This window comes from Pteropus vampyrus, unplaced genomic scaffold (genome assembly GCF_000151845.1).
Source record: "Pteropus vampyrus isolate Shadow unplaced genomic scaffold, Pvam_2.0 Scaffold20, whole genome shotgun sequence".
NCBI lineage: Eukaryota > Metazoa > Chordata > Mammalia > Chiroptera > Pteropodidae > Pteropus > Pteropus vampyrus.
Genome location: NW_011888801.1, coordinates 145,918 through 162,676, shown reverse-complemented (window position 1 = coordinate 162,676; position 16,759 = coordinate 145,918). Strand labels below are relative to the sequence as shown.

At 50.6% G+C, this 16,759-nt stretch overlaps 1 protein-coding gene across 4 annotated transcripts in view; it reads right to left on the bottom strand.

The window, feature by feature from the left end:
• Positions 1-2,518: 2,518 nt before the first annotated feature.
• The window catches only part of CHST3 (carbohydrate sulfotransferase 3), a 37,237-nt gene continuing 22,996 nt past the window's right edge, over positions 2,519-16,759 (bottom strand). For 3 of the 4 annotated variants that reach the window (XM_011355191.2, XM_011355192.2, XM_023527885.1), the window contains 3 exons: positions 11,290-11,404; positions 9,940-10,163; positions 2,519-8,772 (listed from right to left, as the gene is read on the bottom strand). In XM_011355191.2, coding sequence (XP_011353493.1) covers positions 7,482-8,772; positions 9,940-10,079 — 1,431 coding nt within the window. In that variant the 5' untranslated portion in view covers positions 10,080-10,163; positions 11,290-11,404 and the 3' untranslated portion in view covers positions 2,519-7,481. The remainder of the gene's footprint in view (positions 8,773-9,939; positions 10,164-11,289; positions 11,405-16,759) is intronic. The other variant, XM_011355193.2, reaches the window with a different exon arrangement.

Below are 16,759 nucleotides of genomic sequence, written 5' to 3'. Positions count from 1 at the left end.
AACCCCTTAATTTTTAAGTGTTGGCCTCTAATGCCAATTGTTAAAAAACAAAACCAGACACTGTGTGGGCCGCACACCCACAGGGTAGCTTTGGTCCATGGCTAGTGGTGTGCAGGGCTGGGTGTGCACCTGGGCCTGGCCTGACCATACACGTCTCTTCAATTCTTGGACATCATGGCTGTGGCTTTAGTCATGGGTGTTCTTTTCAGTAGCTTCTCTGTCTTCCTCCCCTACATCTCATGAGAATGTCCCTTCCTTGTTGTCTTTCTCCCTCCCTCCTGTTTTTCCTGCCTTCATCCCTCCCTCCCTTCCTTTCCTCTCTCTCATTCTGATTTTCTTGGGCAAGCCTATCCCGCTGAGTCTTTACTACTTGCTTGTTCTTCTAATAAACTGCACAGCAGCATTTAGCAAGGGATTTACTAGCTACTAGAGGATTATATCTCCAAAGAACCTGTTTACTGGTGGTAACCTTTGTCCAGCTGTTTCAGAAATGGCTCCTTTAAGAAGTACCCTGAGCTCCGGTTTCCCAGATCAATAGTGTCCTGTGGTGTTTATGGTTGGCCTAGCTCCCCAGAGTCCCTAGTCTCTGTGGGGGTCACCACATCTTTTGGGTAATGCCACAGAGGCCCCACAGGTGTGGCTGAGTTGAGGAAACCAAGGACCAAGGGCTTCAGGTTACCAGCAAGTTTTATAACAGCAGCGTGGATGCCTTGGGGCGGTGAACCCACAGTGACCCTGAGTGTTCAACAGTCTCCATAGGCCAACTCTCGCTCCTGGCCTGCTTCTCAGGGAGAATGGCATGAAGGTGGCATGGGGCCCTGAAACCTGACCCTGAACTTTTTTCTCCTCAGTCTTTTCACCCACCACTTTCTTGTCTTCCTATCGTGGCTTTTATTGCTCTACGCTTGTACGTGCAGGTTTCTGGTTGCTACCAGTTGTCCTGCAGAATGCCAGAGTGACAAGAAAAAGTTTTTATGATAAAAGAATTCCACCCGTAAAACCGCTTCTGGGTCAAAGGAAAGCAGGACTTCTCAGAGCCTTGATTATGTTAATGTGCACTGTAACTTCCTAAGAGCGGTTAGGTGGCCATGGTTCCTCCAAATATGCTTGGGAACACTGCTGCAGACTCTAGGCTGGGCCTGCCTGGCAGGGCTCTGGGAGCAAATGGCACAGGTCCCAAGACCCAGCTTGTTATCAAAGTGCTTCCTGGTGTGGGTCTGGCTGACGGTCACTTCCTCGGAGACCCCGTGTGGTGTTAGGCTCCTTCTCAGGGTTGGGTAACTTGAAGTGTAGTGGAGGAAGATTCAGGAGCCCAAAGAGGTTTGGGATTTGGGAGGAAAAATAGCTTCTGGCCTGGGCTGGTGGCCGAGGGGATAAGTGGGTGGGGAGGTGTCCCGGCTTCTCTGCTCTATGATTAGGGCAATTTGTTTCTCCAGTGGGCCATTTGTGGCAGGAAGCACAACCCAGAAATGGAACTAAATATATCCAGTCCCCAGAGGAGCGGAGATAGCAATGGCACCTGACTGGGGGCAGGGTGGTGATTTCACTCAGGTTGGGATGTCATTGCATTGACGCCTATATTTTAAGGGTTGGGAGGAAAACGGTTTGCGATTCCAAGGCCTGGTCTGGGTGAAATGGCAGAGACAAAGGGCAAGGGGTCCTATTCCCTTATATCATGCCCCTCACTTGGTCATCACCCCCTCACTCTAGGCACCATTGTCCCCAGGACTCAGCTCTTTCTCTGCCTCTGGATGGTTGCTGCTGTTCCTGCTTCCCTCGTGCCCCGCAAACCCACAAAGCTCCACCGGCTCTGACTTTCTGTGTTTTAAAATGAATCTTTTCTCCCTGGTGAAATGCCCATTCCCTCCAGGTGGCTGTGAGGAGACAAAAGGATGGAAATCTAATTCACACTGAAGTTGATATGACAGATAGAGTAATGCAATTGCAATTTGAAAGGATTCCATTACATTTCGAGATTTTACTGAAGGCCAAATGAAACCTTAGGTGTTATTTCAACATGTGAAGCCAATCAACACACAGTTGCTGTGGGTGAGGGGGCTGACTTTTGAATCGAAGGCTGTAAACCTCTGATTACATCCTCATTCTAAAGAAAACTGGGGCTCAGATAAGGTAAGTGACTTGTCCAAGGTCACAGGGCCAGACAGTGGTAAAGCTGGGACTCATCCCCAGGTTCCCTGACCTCTGGTCAATGCTCCTGTCTCTGCTCCATAATGCCTGGGTATTTATCTCTCAGACCTCATTCTTGGAGCCAGCGGCAAGCAGTCACCACCAGCTCTGCCGTCCTGGTAACACAGAACGTTCATCATGCCCTCTGCACTTAGCCATACTTCCCTTGCGCCTTTCACTCCTCAGGAGTGGGCAGTGGGTTTCCTGTGCCCTGCTTCATGCTAGAAGTCACCCCATTCCTACAGCTACTATTTTTTTTCCTATTAATTTTTATGATTGCTGCTAAGAACAAATGCAAAAGAAAGGCAGAGACACTTCAGGTTTTGCTCATTGCATGTTTCCATCTTTAATTAAATAAGTCAAGTAAGCCATCAAGTGATGGATTCACATTCTGTTCCGCAAAGCAGACCCTGACCAGGGGTGGCCGCCAGCTTTCTGAAGGGCAGCCCCTGCGTTTCCAGGAGACGGCAGATTGTAACCATGGCAAGGACATCTGAGACATTGATGGCAAGGGGGCTGGGAGCAATGTGGCTGAGCAGAATGAGCTGCATGCTACACATACATACGTGTGGACACATATGTATACACCATGGCCATGAAGAAAGTGTCCTGTGTGGCCATGCAACATGACACAGGGCCAAGGTCTTGGCAAAAAGACAGAATTTTCAGGATCCAGGAGGGAACAGGGGAGCCAGGCAGACTTGGCCTAGGACATACTGATGAGATGAAGACTTCAGGGGTTGCCAGGTCAAGCCCAGTGTTAGAGAAAGCAGGATACGTGAGCCATTTTGTTTCCCAAATAAAACACCTGATCTATAATATGAGCTAGGCCAATGAGGTTGGCACCATGTCTGTATTTTTGGAAATGCATAATAACTTATTCATTCCCCAGGCACAGTCATGAAATGACAAAGGACACAAGACCAAAGGATCTTGAAGCTCTTGAGACATCTGAAGTTGCCAATTCTGCTTTGTCTTTTTGAGGTAAAGAGCAGCTTCCACTGTTCCTGAAACCGTGGGTAGTTGAGAAGCAATGTGGCTGTATTCAGGTCTTCTCCCTCCTGCCTAGTTGGACACGTCCTGGGAATCTTCACAAGCAAACCCAGCAACCTGGGGCCTCTGGATTTTAGTGGATGCTCCTTTCAGTTTGTACAGATTGGCAAGACCCACTTGTTCTCTGCAGGCACCTATTCCCCCACCCATCCTTTCTGTCCCCCTAGTTCTCCCTGCTGAGAACCCATCCCTCTGAGACCTGCCTTTGCTTTTAGCCTTTGGGGATGGGAGTGAGAGGTGACTGCCTTGGGGACGCAGCCACCCAGTCTTCTGCTCTTGTTCTTCATAATCCAAGGCCTGTCAAGGGATAGGCCCTATAGTCAATTAAAACAGACCCCAGTGTGGTTGAGGATCAGCCAGGGATGCAAGAGACCCTCAGGGGCAGAACCAGACCATCCGATGCTTTAATCTCCTGTCTGCTGTCCAGGTCAAGCATCCATCTTTTGGGACAGGAATCCCTTGATCTTCTGCTGGAACTCACTTCATCATCAGACGGATGGCAGGGAAAGATGCCACTGTAATGGACTGAATGAGTGCCCTCTGCTCTTGGGGGTTTGGTTAGGAGCTGCCCCATTAAACCAGTTTCTGGCTGAGGGTGCTGGCAGACATGGAGTAAACTCTTCATTAAGCATTTTTTTCTATTCATTTAGTTATTTATTTTCAAGTGTGTGCATCACATAAAGGGATAAAAAATTTGCTCCTGTCTCTCAACCTTAGTAATAACTCAGTGATAACCTGCAGGGGGCATGTGACAGAGCTGCACATCTGCTTCTTCCTTTGCCCTCTCCATGAGGTCTCAGGAATCCTGTCCCCATCAATGACTCCCAAAGACCCGCTCCCCGCTGCCCCGTGCCCTCATCCATTCCAAGGTTTCCAAACAAGGTGCAGGAGAATCCAGAAATGGGCAGTAGTGGCGACAGCCTGCGGGTGTTAGACACTGCCCTGTCTCACCAGTGCTTGGAATGTTCTGAACTATTTATATAGGCTGGGCTAGAGAGGTCTTCTTCAAGAAGAAGAAAACGAGTAAACACTCATTGCTGAATGGGCCTCTTGTTCCGGGGAAGCTGGCAGCTGTGGAGCTGAGGCATTAACTGCTCCCTCTGTCTCGAGGCAGGTGGGTGCTGTGGAGGGGAAGGCTCCTGGCGCATCAGCAGGAGCAGAGAAACCAGGGCCGGCCTTGCTGGAAAAGGAGGCATTAGTTCCCAGCTGGAGCATTTTTCCCAGCCCAGCTCCATGCTGAAAACCCCAAAGACATGACTCCAACCAGGTCCCACGGAGTGTAAAGTCAGTAGTCACCCCCACCCTGTCCTCTAAACCCCAGTACTGCTGAGCCCTGAGGCAAGACTCACTTAACTTGGGTCCCCCTTCAGATATGTGGGTAAAGGTCACACAGAAGAAAAGGCCTTACTTTTGCATCTTCAAACCGACAAGAAGAAGAGAAGGAAGTTCCTTAAACAATAGCTTGGGGCCATCTCGACTCCAGAGCTCTTGGTTTAGTCCCCTCTTGTGTCCTGAATCCTCTTGGAGTGTCCTTGTTGTGTGTGGAGTGAGTGACTGGTTTCTATTATTATGTTTGCCTTTCTTGTTTTGGGTACAGCTTTGAGTCCCTGCAAATAATAAGGTATTTTCTGTCTCTTCTTTTTCATAAAATAAATAAATTAAGTCAACTTGCAATATACAAATTGTCAATGTCCTGAGAGGTCCCAAAGGTCCATTCTTGGTACAGTCCTCAGAGCTCAGGGATGGAGGCCTTGGCCCTGGACATAGGACGGAAGGCAGAAGTCTGCTGTCCATACTCAGAAGGCTCCAGGAAGCACCCCGGAGAGGGGAGCCTGCCCTCACATCCCCACGTGGGGAATAGTACAGGGAGCAGGGCAGGGGCTGGGGAAAGACTGCCAGCACTTCTGGGCCTGCCAGAAAAATCCTGGCCCCACTCTCCCCCAGAGTCAAGTTTTCAGAGCTGGAGTCCCTTTAGACCCCAAATTAGAGCCAGCTCCCTGCATAACTTATTCTTGGACTGAAAAACCTAGAGTGGAGACCTCTTCGAATGGCTGAAGTCCATGGTGATGGAGACCCGGCAGCTCAAATACAGTGATTATAACAGACCCCACAAGATGGCTACCATCCTCACCTTTTCAAAAGGTGGTTTCCAGCCAGGGCACACCCCTTCCTTCCCCACAGCAACACCAGCTGGATTTAGATCCCATATTTCCCTTGTGTCCACATTACTCAAACCAAAACTCAGCCCTCTGGGTTTGACAATGGGACGGATCTGACAGAGAGGTTGTCCAGGAAATCAGAAACAGCCTTAGTGAACTGTGACAGCTCCCTGCAAGTTCTAAGGTGGTACTGAGTTCTGCTCCCTGGGTTGGGCTGGGAGTGGGGAAAGATTTCTATTTTGGGTACAATTTCCTGCTTGGTTATAGGCCCCCTGAACCCCCAGAAAATGTGATTGGCCCTGGGAGAAATGTTCAAATCCGGCCTCTTCTCAGGGAAGGGCTGCTAATCTATGCTGCTTCTGGACACGCAGCAAAGAACATTGGTGGTTGCTGAGATTTGTTCCACATGGGGTTCAAACAGAAAAGTCCATGGGGCATGTGGGTTGCCACATGGCCACCTAGGCTCTGATCCTTCTGGAGTAAGGCTCTTTCTTTTCCTCCTCTCCCTTCAGCAGAGAGCTCCCTGTTGGTCCTCCCAGAACCCCCTCAGCCCCTCAAGCACAGATTGCTTCCAAGCTGCACTCCTGCAGAAACAAAACCGAAAACACAGCCACAAAACACCAAACCATAAATAACCTAAAAAAAAATAATAAAAATAAAAAATAAAATAAAATAAAACACCCAGTCCATCCTGAGTTGAGCAATACTCTTCCCAGAGCCCTAAAGGAGGAATTCCAGACACTAACCACATAACCATAGTGACCAACCAGGAGGCCGACCTCGTTCCCCTGTCTTCTCAGGGGAGGGGCTATCCTGATGTGACTTCTCCCCAAGGAGCACTCTGGACTGTCTTCCAAGACCTGCCCCACAGAGGCCTGGCTGCAAGCGCAGAACCCATGCGCTGCCTTTTGCCTTCAGGGACCACAGCTGCTTCTGCCCATCAGGCCCCAGGCAGCCTTCAAATATAGACATGCTCTAGGACACCAGCCAAACTGGGATGGGGCCTTTGGGCTGCAGACACGTGAGAGTGGGCCACGCCATTTCAAAACATCCTGCCTGCCAGCAGTGAGGATATAAATGGGCCAGAGGAGGTAGTCATGTGACTCCAAGGCAGGCAGAAGCGCAGGACTTGGAAGTTCTGTGTCCCCCATTCATCCTAAACCTAGTTGGGCAACGGGGTTGTGGCCTATGACTGTTTCCTTCCCCTGCCCCCAAATAATTAAAGATTCCTCATAAGGTGCATGATAAAGAGAAAACCTGTAAACCCTGTGGGCATAAAGCAATGGGGGAGCTTGTCTGTGTATTTACATGCGTGTATGTGGAATTGTGTGTTTCTGATGTTTTTCAGTGTATGTGGTGTGCATATAGGAATTTATCTTTATACCTGTGTGTTTTGTAGTTCTGTATAAGAGCCGATTTCATCAGCAACCAGCACAGTTATCCCATTTATGAAACTATTCTATCGTTCTTGGTTGGTAAGCCTCAACTGCCATCCTCTAACGCCCTGGGCTGTCCTAGTCCTCCCCCAGGGACCCAACCAGAATCCATGGTAGATTGTGTAGAAGTCCGGAGACTGAAAGGTTAACACTGGAGCACTGTGGGAGATGCAACTGTGACTAGTCAATGTCCACAGATCCTTCTGATTTTTAAATATTTGGACTCTGTCCCACAGGGTCTATAGGCATTTATGTGTGTTTCAAGCGTGTGTGTGTGTGTGTGTGTGAGAGAGACAGAGACAGAGACAGAGACAGAGTCAGAGTCAGAGACAGAGAAAGACGGGGAGGGGCGCTGTCACTAGGCCAGGACATGCCTGGGCCTGCTCAGGAAACTGCTGCTCCCTATGTCTGGTTTTGATGGCTCTTAAAGGGACAGGGCACTGTCCTGTTCTCAGCAAGAAACCCCAGCCCACAGCTGCGGTGGGGAAGCTATGTGGCTGGGGGCTACTTCTACAGCGGAGGGGCGGCCTGCTCACTGCACGGTTTCCCGCCTTCCTCTGCGAGTGCCGCGGCCGCACCGCTGGCCTGGGTGTGAGGAAGGCAGGGCGGGACTTTCACGAGGAGGGGTGCACGTGACCCAGTCTCCCTACGTGACCCAGAAGGTGCCACGCTCCTCCAGCAGGCTGACAGAGCGGTTGGTGAGCGAGGCGGCATCCCGTGCCAATTTGTAGCCAAAGAGGTGCATGGCGGGGCCGCAGGCGGCCTGCACCACCTGCGCCAGCTTGAAGGGCATGCTGAAGCGCCACTTCTCAAACTGCTCTGAGGAGTTCTTCTGCGTGGAGTAGATACCGCTGCCATCCCGGGCCGCCTGGGTGTTCTTCTGGATCCAGTCCTCCACCTGCGGGGTCAGGGGGATGCCTGCGAAGCGGTACATCTCCCGGGCCTTCTGCAGGGGCCTGCGGGCGACGTCCTCGTAGCGCACCAGCATGTAGCGGCCCCGCAGCCAGGCTGGCTGCTGCAGGCCCAGCTCCGCAGACAGGCGGATGCTCTCACAGTTGCCCCTCAGTCGCTGCACCTCTTCTTCTCTCAGCTGGTCCTGTCCCTCCGCTAGCCACTTCTTCCAGGTCTCGTACTTGCCGGCGAAGGCCACCATGCGGGATGCCAGCACCGCCCGGGGGTCACGCACCAGCTGGATGACGCGCAGGTCCAGCCGGGGGTCCTCCGCCAGCGGCTGCAGGAACTCCAGCTGCCGGATGCGGACGGCCTTGAGGGCCATGTGCTCCTTGCGACGGCAGGCCTCGGCAGCCAGCGTCACGTTGAGGGGGCCGCAGCGGCGGTTCTTGCAGTGGTACTTCTCAAAGACCTTCTTGACGAAGGGCGTGCACACGGGATCCTCACAGAGGGAGCGGCTGGAGCCCCGGCGGAACATGAACTGGGTCAGGTGGGCCTCGGGCAGGGGGCTGATGAAAGGCTCCAGGACATACAGGTCGCATAGGAAGAGCTGCCTGAGCACGTCGCGGTAGACCAGGGCCGAGGCTGCTGCATTGGAGCCTCCTGGCTCGAAGGACACCGTGCGCTCGATGTGCCACAGCGGCTCGAAGAGGTAGAAGATGTTGCCCTGCTGGTTGAAGAACTCGCCCACGAACGAGGAGCCGGTACGGGTGGTGGCCATGAGGAGCACGTGGCGCCGGGGTCCGGCCTTAGCCGGTGGCGGTGGCTGCTCCTCCTTCTCCTGCTCCTCCTCCCGCTCGGCCTCCTCCTCTGGCTCCACGCCCAGCTGCAGACTGACATTTCGCAGGCGGCTCTGCAGCTGCGTGAAGGCTGAATCAAGCTCACTCAGGGACAAGAGGGATGCGTTCTCCGCCAAGTCCAGGGCTGGGTCGGTGCTATTGGCATCTACCAGGGACTGAGGGATCTGCTTCAGCTTGTCCGAGACCCTGTGATGACAAAGGGAGACCAGGGTCAGTGACTGGCTGGGGACTCCATCCTCTGTAGCCTCGCAGGCTGATCGCCCAAAGCCTGTCTCAGTTGGGTTCCACCAGAAGCTGACTCTGAGGCAAAGATTTGAGGGTAAGTAGTTGATTTGGGAAATGATCATAGGAAGAGCTGGTAAAGGGGTAGGGAATGAGGTGTAGAGGAAAAGAAGTTCATGAGGGATGAACAAGCTACCCCTGTGGGCAAATCACTCCAACTCGGGGGCCCCGGGAGACGTGTAGAGCACATCTCAGGATTCTCTCCTGCAAAGGGTAAAGCCCAGCTGGCCTTGGCTGAGAGCTGCTCACATAGGCATTTACTCCCCTGTACTTGTGGCTTGCCAATGTGCAGGTGGAGAGCACACTGTTAAGTGGATAGTGGCAGGGACTTGCAGTAGGATCCCGTAGGCACAAACAGGAACAGTCCATGCTAAGGAACCCAGGAAGGGCACTGACTCAGTACCTGCTACACAGCCCAAGTCCTGTCCATCTTGGCTGATGCTTTCTTGCAGGTCTAAGGGAAAGCAGGTCTAAGAAATCTTTCTGTGTGGAGCTGGCCCACTAGTAGGGCTACTGCACACAGCCATACGCTGCACACCCCTGGAGTTGAACAATACGCAACTTGCACATGGCATCCCTGCCCACCAGGGTATCTGTATCAAGGGCCCTGCCTTTCCATGGGCTCACCCTCATCCATGACTTTGGATTGGTATAGAGGATGTGCTATTAAATTGAGGCATCATCTTAGGCCAGAACGTTAATTAATAATAATAACCACAGCCAGCAAGTACTGGACACCAACTATGTGCCAAAGCACTGGGCTAAAAGCTTTTACATTTTCTTATCTAACCTTTACAACAAGGAAGGCCCCATCATTAGCCACATTTTAGGGAAGAGGAACTTAAGACAGAAAGGTGAGGTCATATGCCTAAGCTATCACAGCTAGAAAGGGTCAGAATTATGATTCTAACCCAGGTTGCCTGAGTCCAGGGCCCAAGTCTCACCACTGAGGACATGTGCACGGGTGATCACTGGTTGAAGGATTGCCTTTGCAGGTCCAGACAGCCATACAGCTGCTTCTCTGCTTCCCATACCCCCTTCATAAGGAAGACTCGTGCTTGCATCCCTCACCTCGAGATGAGTTTATTTTCCTTTTCAATGAAGACAAAAACCACCACCACAAAAGCCAGGAAAAGGGCATATTTGCTCCTCATCCTCAGGCTGTGCAGAAAGTCCCGGCACTCCTGGGGCAAAGCGAGTCCTTTCTCCATGGGGAAGGGTGGGGCTGTGGGCACTCAGCTTGGGGACATCACTCAGGACCTGGCTGGTTGTCTTCAGGTGGGGGACACCCTCTCCTGTGGAGAGATGGGGAGTCAGGACATCCTTGTTTGTAGATGAGAACAAAGAGGAGCTTTCCCACCAGACCTTTGAGGATCCTGGTCTTGCTTAGCAGCCATAATCCCATACCCACTATCCTAATGGACTCTAAACCAAAGAGACTTGAAATCAGGCCATTTAAAATGCTAATGACTCTCTGATTCATCCATGCCACTTCCATCAATTTATCCTTTGACCTCACACATGATTCAAGGGAAAAGAATGTTCCTTGCAGTACAAATGTTTGCAATAGGAAAAGACTACAAACACCGAAATAAAAAATAATGGAGGAGGATCTACAAATGCTGATGTGAATAATCTATCATCTGTCTGTCTGTCTGTTGTCTATCTATCATCTATCTATCTATCTATCTATCTATCTATCTATCTATCTATCTATCATCTATCATCACCATAATCATCATCATTATCTATCTATCTGTAAATAGCAATTATATATGTAAAACAAGCTGCAGACACAGTGTGCTTACCTAAGACAGGGTTTCTTAATCTCAGCACTATTGACATTTTGGACCAGATAATTCTGTGTTGTGGGAGCTGTCCTGTCATTGTAGGATCTTTGACAGCATCTTTGACCTCTACTCATTAGATGCCACTAGCATCCCCTCTGCTGAGATGTGACAATCAAAAATATCTCCAGACATTGTCAAATGTCCCCTGGGCAGGGGACAGGTGCAAAATCACCCCAAGCTGAGAACCTCTGATGTAGTATGATCCCATTTGAAAAAAATTTTTTTCAGTGAGAGAAAAATATAGATGTGTAATACAAAGGACTGTGACCGCGGGGAAGCACAAGGCCTTGTAATAAAGGGCCAGAAAATCAGGAGAGAAGAGTGGGGCGAGTCTTATATTTGTTGTGTAACACTGTGCACTGTTAGAAATTTTACCATGCTATATTTTTTAAAAAATAATTAAGGAAAAAAATCCATCATAGCACATATATTCTAACAAAATCCTTCACATGGCCTTGGCTTTCAGGTCTCAGGTTCCTGGGGCAGCCTCCCTCGAGACAGGTTAGGGCTCACCAGCCCCATCACTATAAAAGATTCCCATTAGCACCTGACACTTTGTCATAAAACAAACCTCCTTGAAATGATTTGTTCAGTGCTGATCATCTCTTCATGGAGGGTGGGGAGTTTGGAACCTCATTATCCTTTAGCACTGGCCCAGGCATACAGGAGACACTCATGCATGGTTGCTAAATGACAGAATGAGTAAAGGAATAAATGAGCCTCAGTGGAGGGTCTGTATATTTTTAAAAGCTGGAGCAAATACAGCGTCGCCCAATGGAGCCTGAATCACCATTTCTTTCACTCTTCCTGTCACACACCTGTCCTGCACCATGAGCCCCAGATTCCAGCATAACTCCCTCTTCCCTCTCTTCTGCAAATCTGTCCCTTTCTCCATAAGGACCCTCATCCATGGGACACAATCTGCTCCAAGTTTGGAAAAATCTTATTGTGGCTTTGTGCAAGGCACCCAGACCATCCCTCTCTCTGGAAAAGATAGATTTTCCTAAGGAAAGCAGCTGGTGTTGATATGGGGGAATGGGAGAGCAAGAAGTTGGGTCCCAAGGCTGCACCATTGTCACACAATGGAATTAGCTTCAGGGACAGCCAGAAAAATCTGTCCCTGAATTCCTTAAGGGAAAGTAATGAGGCAGGGTTTCTACATGTGAGGAGATATATACCCTGGCAGCCAAATGGAAGTCTCCAGCTGTGCAGGGCAGAGAGGAGGTGGGGCAGTAGGTAGCTTTCCCTGATGGGATACTGGGGGTGCTTCCTGAGTGTAGGTTGGTGAAGAGGGGACCAGAAGGGAAGAGGACTGCAAGGCCAGCATGAGGGCGACTGGAATTTTCTTGCTTCTTTCGATTTCTTCCGGGCCTTTTCCCATGCACTAATTCAACAAATATTTCCTGAGAGCCTACTATATGCCAGCCTCTTGTCTAGGCACTGGGGATACAGTATTGAACAGGCAGACCTGGTCCATGTCCTTGGGGTTTACACTCTGGTTGGAAGGGCTGACTGGAATGATATGGGTAGCTGAAGTTTATTGAGTGCTTACTACTCTGTGCCAGGTGCTATGCTAGCACTTGATTTGCATTTCCTCATCAATTCCTCACAAAAACCCTATTAGGTAGCAACCACCTCCATTTACAGAACAGGTAAAGGAGGCTCAGAGAGGTTAAGTAACTTACCCGAGGTTCCTCCAGCAGGGGCCTAGATCACTCCTCCCAGATCCAGGACATTCAAGCCTCTTAATGCTCCCCAGTGACCCCCACTGTAGCACATATGGTAGGGCTTTCCAGCTGATGGTCTGTCAGTCTGTCTCTCTTTCCTGGACTGCAAGCCCCCCAATCTTGGGATTAGCATCTAGAATAACACCCAGCATATACCTGCTGCCCAACGAATCACTGTGAGTGAACCTGTCAAAGCTGGTGGCTGGCTCAGTGCCTGGCTGGCTGTTGGCATGAGTTTGTAGAATCATAGACAGGATCACGTTCCTTAAGCATCTCATTTAACCCATGGTGGGGTGCAAGGCCACCTGTCCTGCCAAAAGGGTGAGTGAGATCCAATTCTGAGTCTGCAGAACACAAGAGTTGAAATCCTGACTTTCTAGCCTCTGGGCAGTTGGCTGAGAGCTGCCTTGGTCTGATAGTGGGAGGGAAGCAGGGACCAGAAGCTGGGACCAAAAGTCCTGGGTTCTAGTCTTTCCTGAGTGTCTACCACGCTGTGTAGCCCTGTATAAACGACTTAACTTCTCTGGGCCTCAATTTCTTCACCGGTAGCATGAAAAAGATGGCACCTACTGCATAAGATTGCTGTGAGGAACAGTATCTGATGCATGGAAAGCGTTCATTAAATACTAGAGAGGAGAAAAAAAGGCAGGGGTGGGTGTGGGGAGTTGCCTTTGCTGTCCTCTCCCTTCAGGGTATAACATCTTTGGTAAGATTTAAAAGTTTGGTTGCCTTGATGACAAAGCTCCTAAACCTTCTCCTCTCCCTTCCAGGCACTGTTTTATTTTTAAGCTGCCCTCCCAGCTTCACTCCTTCCCCCCACCCCTCAACCATACAGGATTCCTAAGAACTCTCCTGCCATTACCCTAAAAGGAAGAAGCAAGCGAAAACTCTCTGTGACATGAAACACAGGCAGGCTGTTGGCTCCTTTGGTTTGCCCCTAGGTTTAGCTTCGGAAGCCCAGTGGTTGGGTGGGAGTGGGTGGGCAGCAGATGAGGGAGGTTTAGAGGTCCCAGGGGGAATGGGAGAGGTCACCAAGAGAGGGTCACAAGTGCCAGGAGGTCAAAGGATCATGAGGGAGGAGGACAGGGCTGGGATGGTGGTAACACAGCAAACTTTCAGGCAGAACCTGCCCTACAGGAGGCCCTCTGCAAGAAGTGGGTCTGTGACATCTGTGACACAAATGTGTCCAGGGTGCCTTCGTATTACCTTCACATAATCCTTCATACTACCCCCCTCCCAAAACCCATGGTGCACAGGCCAGTCTTTCTCTCTCGCTTAGCTCATGGGAAAAATGAAAAATCTCTTCCTCCTCTTGGTGGATGCCACTTCCCAGGGGAGTGCTTGATACCTATCCTCCCTCCAACACCCAGCAATGACGTGACAGCCAAAGGAAAAACTGGCATCCCCATGCCAGGATGCCAGAGGAGGTCATATTTCCAGGGTGCCTGGGCCAATGGGTGAAGAAAGCCAGGGGCACATACCAGCCTAGCTCTGCCTGGATGCAGCAGATGGTGGGACAGCTGCCATTGGCCTACTTACACCCAGTGCTCAGCTCAAATGTCCTTTCTGCTGGAGTTTTGTCACCACTGACTTAACGTTGACCATCTATCCTCCTCCATCATTTTCCCTCTTGGCATCCTGCTTTAGTTCCTTCCTTGTTGGAAATGTACTCGTTTACTGCCACTGTTATTTCAGCCACCGGAATGTCAGCTCCGGGAGACGAGAGTGTCGTCAATCCCCTTCGCCTTTATATTCTACGCCCATTATCCCAGTGCCCTCCTCTGTATACCAGCACAGAGCAGTGTGCATAGTACTCGTTGATGAATTGAAGATGTCTTCCCAAAGCATTTAGCCCAGAGTGAGATATTTAATAATTCTAAGTTGACGGAAAATATGAAGAAAAAAAGCAGTTGTTCCTTATACGAGGGAACCACATGTGTGTGCTGTGAGCATGTGCTACGGGCGTGTATTATGAGTATATGCCTGAGTGTATAATATAAGCATGTGCTGAATGTGTACTATAGGCATTTACTATGGGCGTATGCTATCAGTGTGTACTACGGGCAAAACGGCATGCTTGGGGCTTCACATACATTAGTCTCTTGAATTATAACAATCTTGGGTGCTGGTTTGAGGATGAAGAAACTGAGCTTTGGGGCTTTCAGCCCAAGCCTCTACAGCTGTGTGCTAACGACTGGGAGAACAGAAGACAGCCAAAGGCACCTCAGCCAAATCTTAATGAGGGAACACTAGAAAGAAAGTGGGCTGTGAGCTGAGGCCCTAAACGCCAAGCACAGGCATCCCTACCTTGCTATCCCCTCCGGGGGCGCCTTTCTGTTTAGGCTTCCCTCATGACCTGGCAAGGGGCCCTCACGAGACAACAGTTTTCTACTTGGATGGCTCCCAGCCAGGCCCTCGGCTTCCCCAGGCCTTCCACTGAGGCCCTAAATGGACTGCAGCCCACCTCTGCCTCTCCCTGGGAGAGACAAGGTCCCAGAGTCTGCTGTGAATGGAGCTCCGATAAGGGATGGGCCCTGCCAGACATTGCATCAGGCTGCAAAACTCCACTCCCCTCACTTGCTCAGGGCCGAGAGCTTAGCAGAGACTGGGGCCTCAGCTGTTGCAGGCCCTGCTCACAAAGTCTTTCCACCAGGCAGGAGGAGGAGCCACCCAGAGAGGAGGCGCTGAGGGAGGGCCAGAGTTGAGAGGGAGGAGGCTCCCTGGGCAGAGATGGCAGCAGGGAAGCCCAAAGTGCGAAAACTCTGAACCAACCCATGGACTGTAGCCCTGTGGGGCCTGGAGGCTGCCCCAATCATGCCATGTAACCAAACACCCAGGAGGAGAGAGCTCAGGAGGGTTTCTGTGAGTTGTCTCTGAATCCTCTGGATAATGGAGACAGGCAGGGCAGGAAGAAGGAACTCAAATTCTGGGCCTGCCTTTGATGTAGATGATCTTTGCTTGGGAAATGCAGAAGTCTGTCCAGTGGCCTGTCAGGCTAAGTTCTATTTCATGTGGCAACATCCAGAGATGGCTTGGAAAGGACCAAGGCCTCCAATATCTCGGGCTTAGTGTCTGACAGGAGAGTAAATGCTTAGAGTATGATGGATGAACCAGTGAATAAAGAAAGAAGAGAAGGAATGGAAGAATGAGGAAGTGAATGAATGCCTGGCTGATGCTCCCCTGTGCAGCTCAGGGCTATCTTTCCTCCCCAAGCACCCTCACACCCCAGGGCTCCAGCCTCCTCTCTCAGAACAAACTCACCTATACCTTCCTATGGACACCTGTCCAACCTTAGCCAAGACAGAATAGAAACAGCCAAAGGCGAAGGAAGGTGTGTGTTACCTGTGCAGCAGTGGGCCTTGGGGCTGAGGGCCACTCTAGTGGGGATGGGTTTACCAGAGACTCTCAGGGAGCCAGCCCTGGCCAGGAGAGACCCCGGCTGCTCCTCAGCCCTGTTTCGCTGTACAGAGATGTGGGGGAGCACACCCTCTACCCCTATTTGACACAGTCGCTTTATCAGGGCCGGCTCAGCTGTATGAACAACACATCCTGTGTAAATCCCAAAGCCGACAGCTGCACAAAATATGGGGCCCAAGAGAACAATTTCAGGCCTCCCAGTCAGCAAAGGCACTTACCATGCCTCTGACGCTGCATCCCAGGCCCTGGGCCAGTCCGGAGCTGACCCACTGCTCTGGGCTTTGCTACACTTGATTGGTCAGGAGCTGCAATGGGAGCTGGTGTCCATGACGGCCATAACCATGGAGCTGGGCAGCCTGGTGAGGAGACTGCTGGCTCATTCGGAACTGACCTGGATGTGGGCCAAGATTCTTGTCCAAAGATGTGTACCCAGCTCTGGAAATCCAAGTGTGAGAAGCAACTCAAATGTCCCACCAGATAGGGCTGGCTGAGTAATTGCAGTGCATGGGAACAATGAATACGGATCACACGGGGGTTAAAAATGCTGCACAGCTACAAAAATGAACTATTAAGTGATGATTCTTTTCATTTTATGCCCTTTCATAGTTGTATGAATTTTTAATGACCATGCACATGTATCACTTTAATAAGTTTTAAAATCTAATCTGAAACATAGAAATCTAAGATCACTTTGGAAATGGTGTAGAAAAGGCACAGGACTGGAGGCTGGGAGACCTGTTAGTTCTTTCTGCAATGGTTCAGGAGGGAGAAGGCGTCCTGAGTAAGTGGCAGCAGAGAGGCAAAGTGGAAGGATAGACATGTGAGAAGTTAAGAAAGCCAACTCAATGCCTATGACATACACAATAGGCATAAGCCTTGAGGACAGCATCTCAAGTG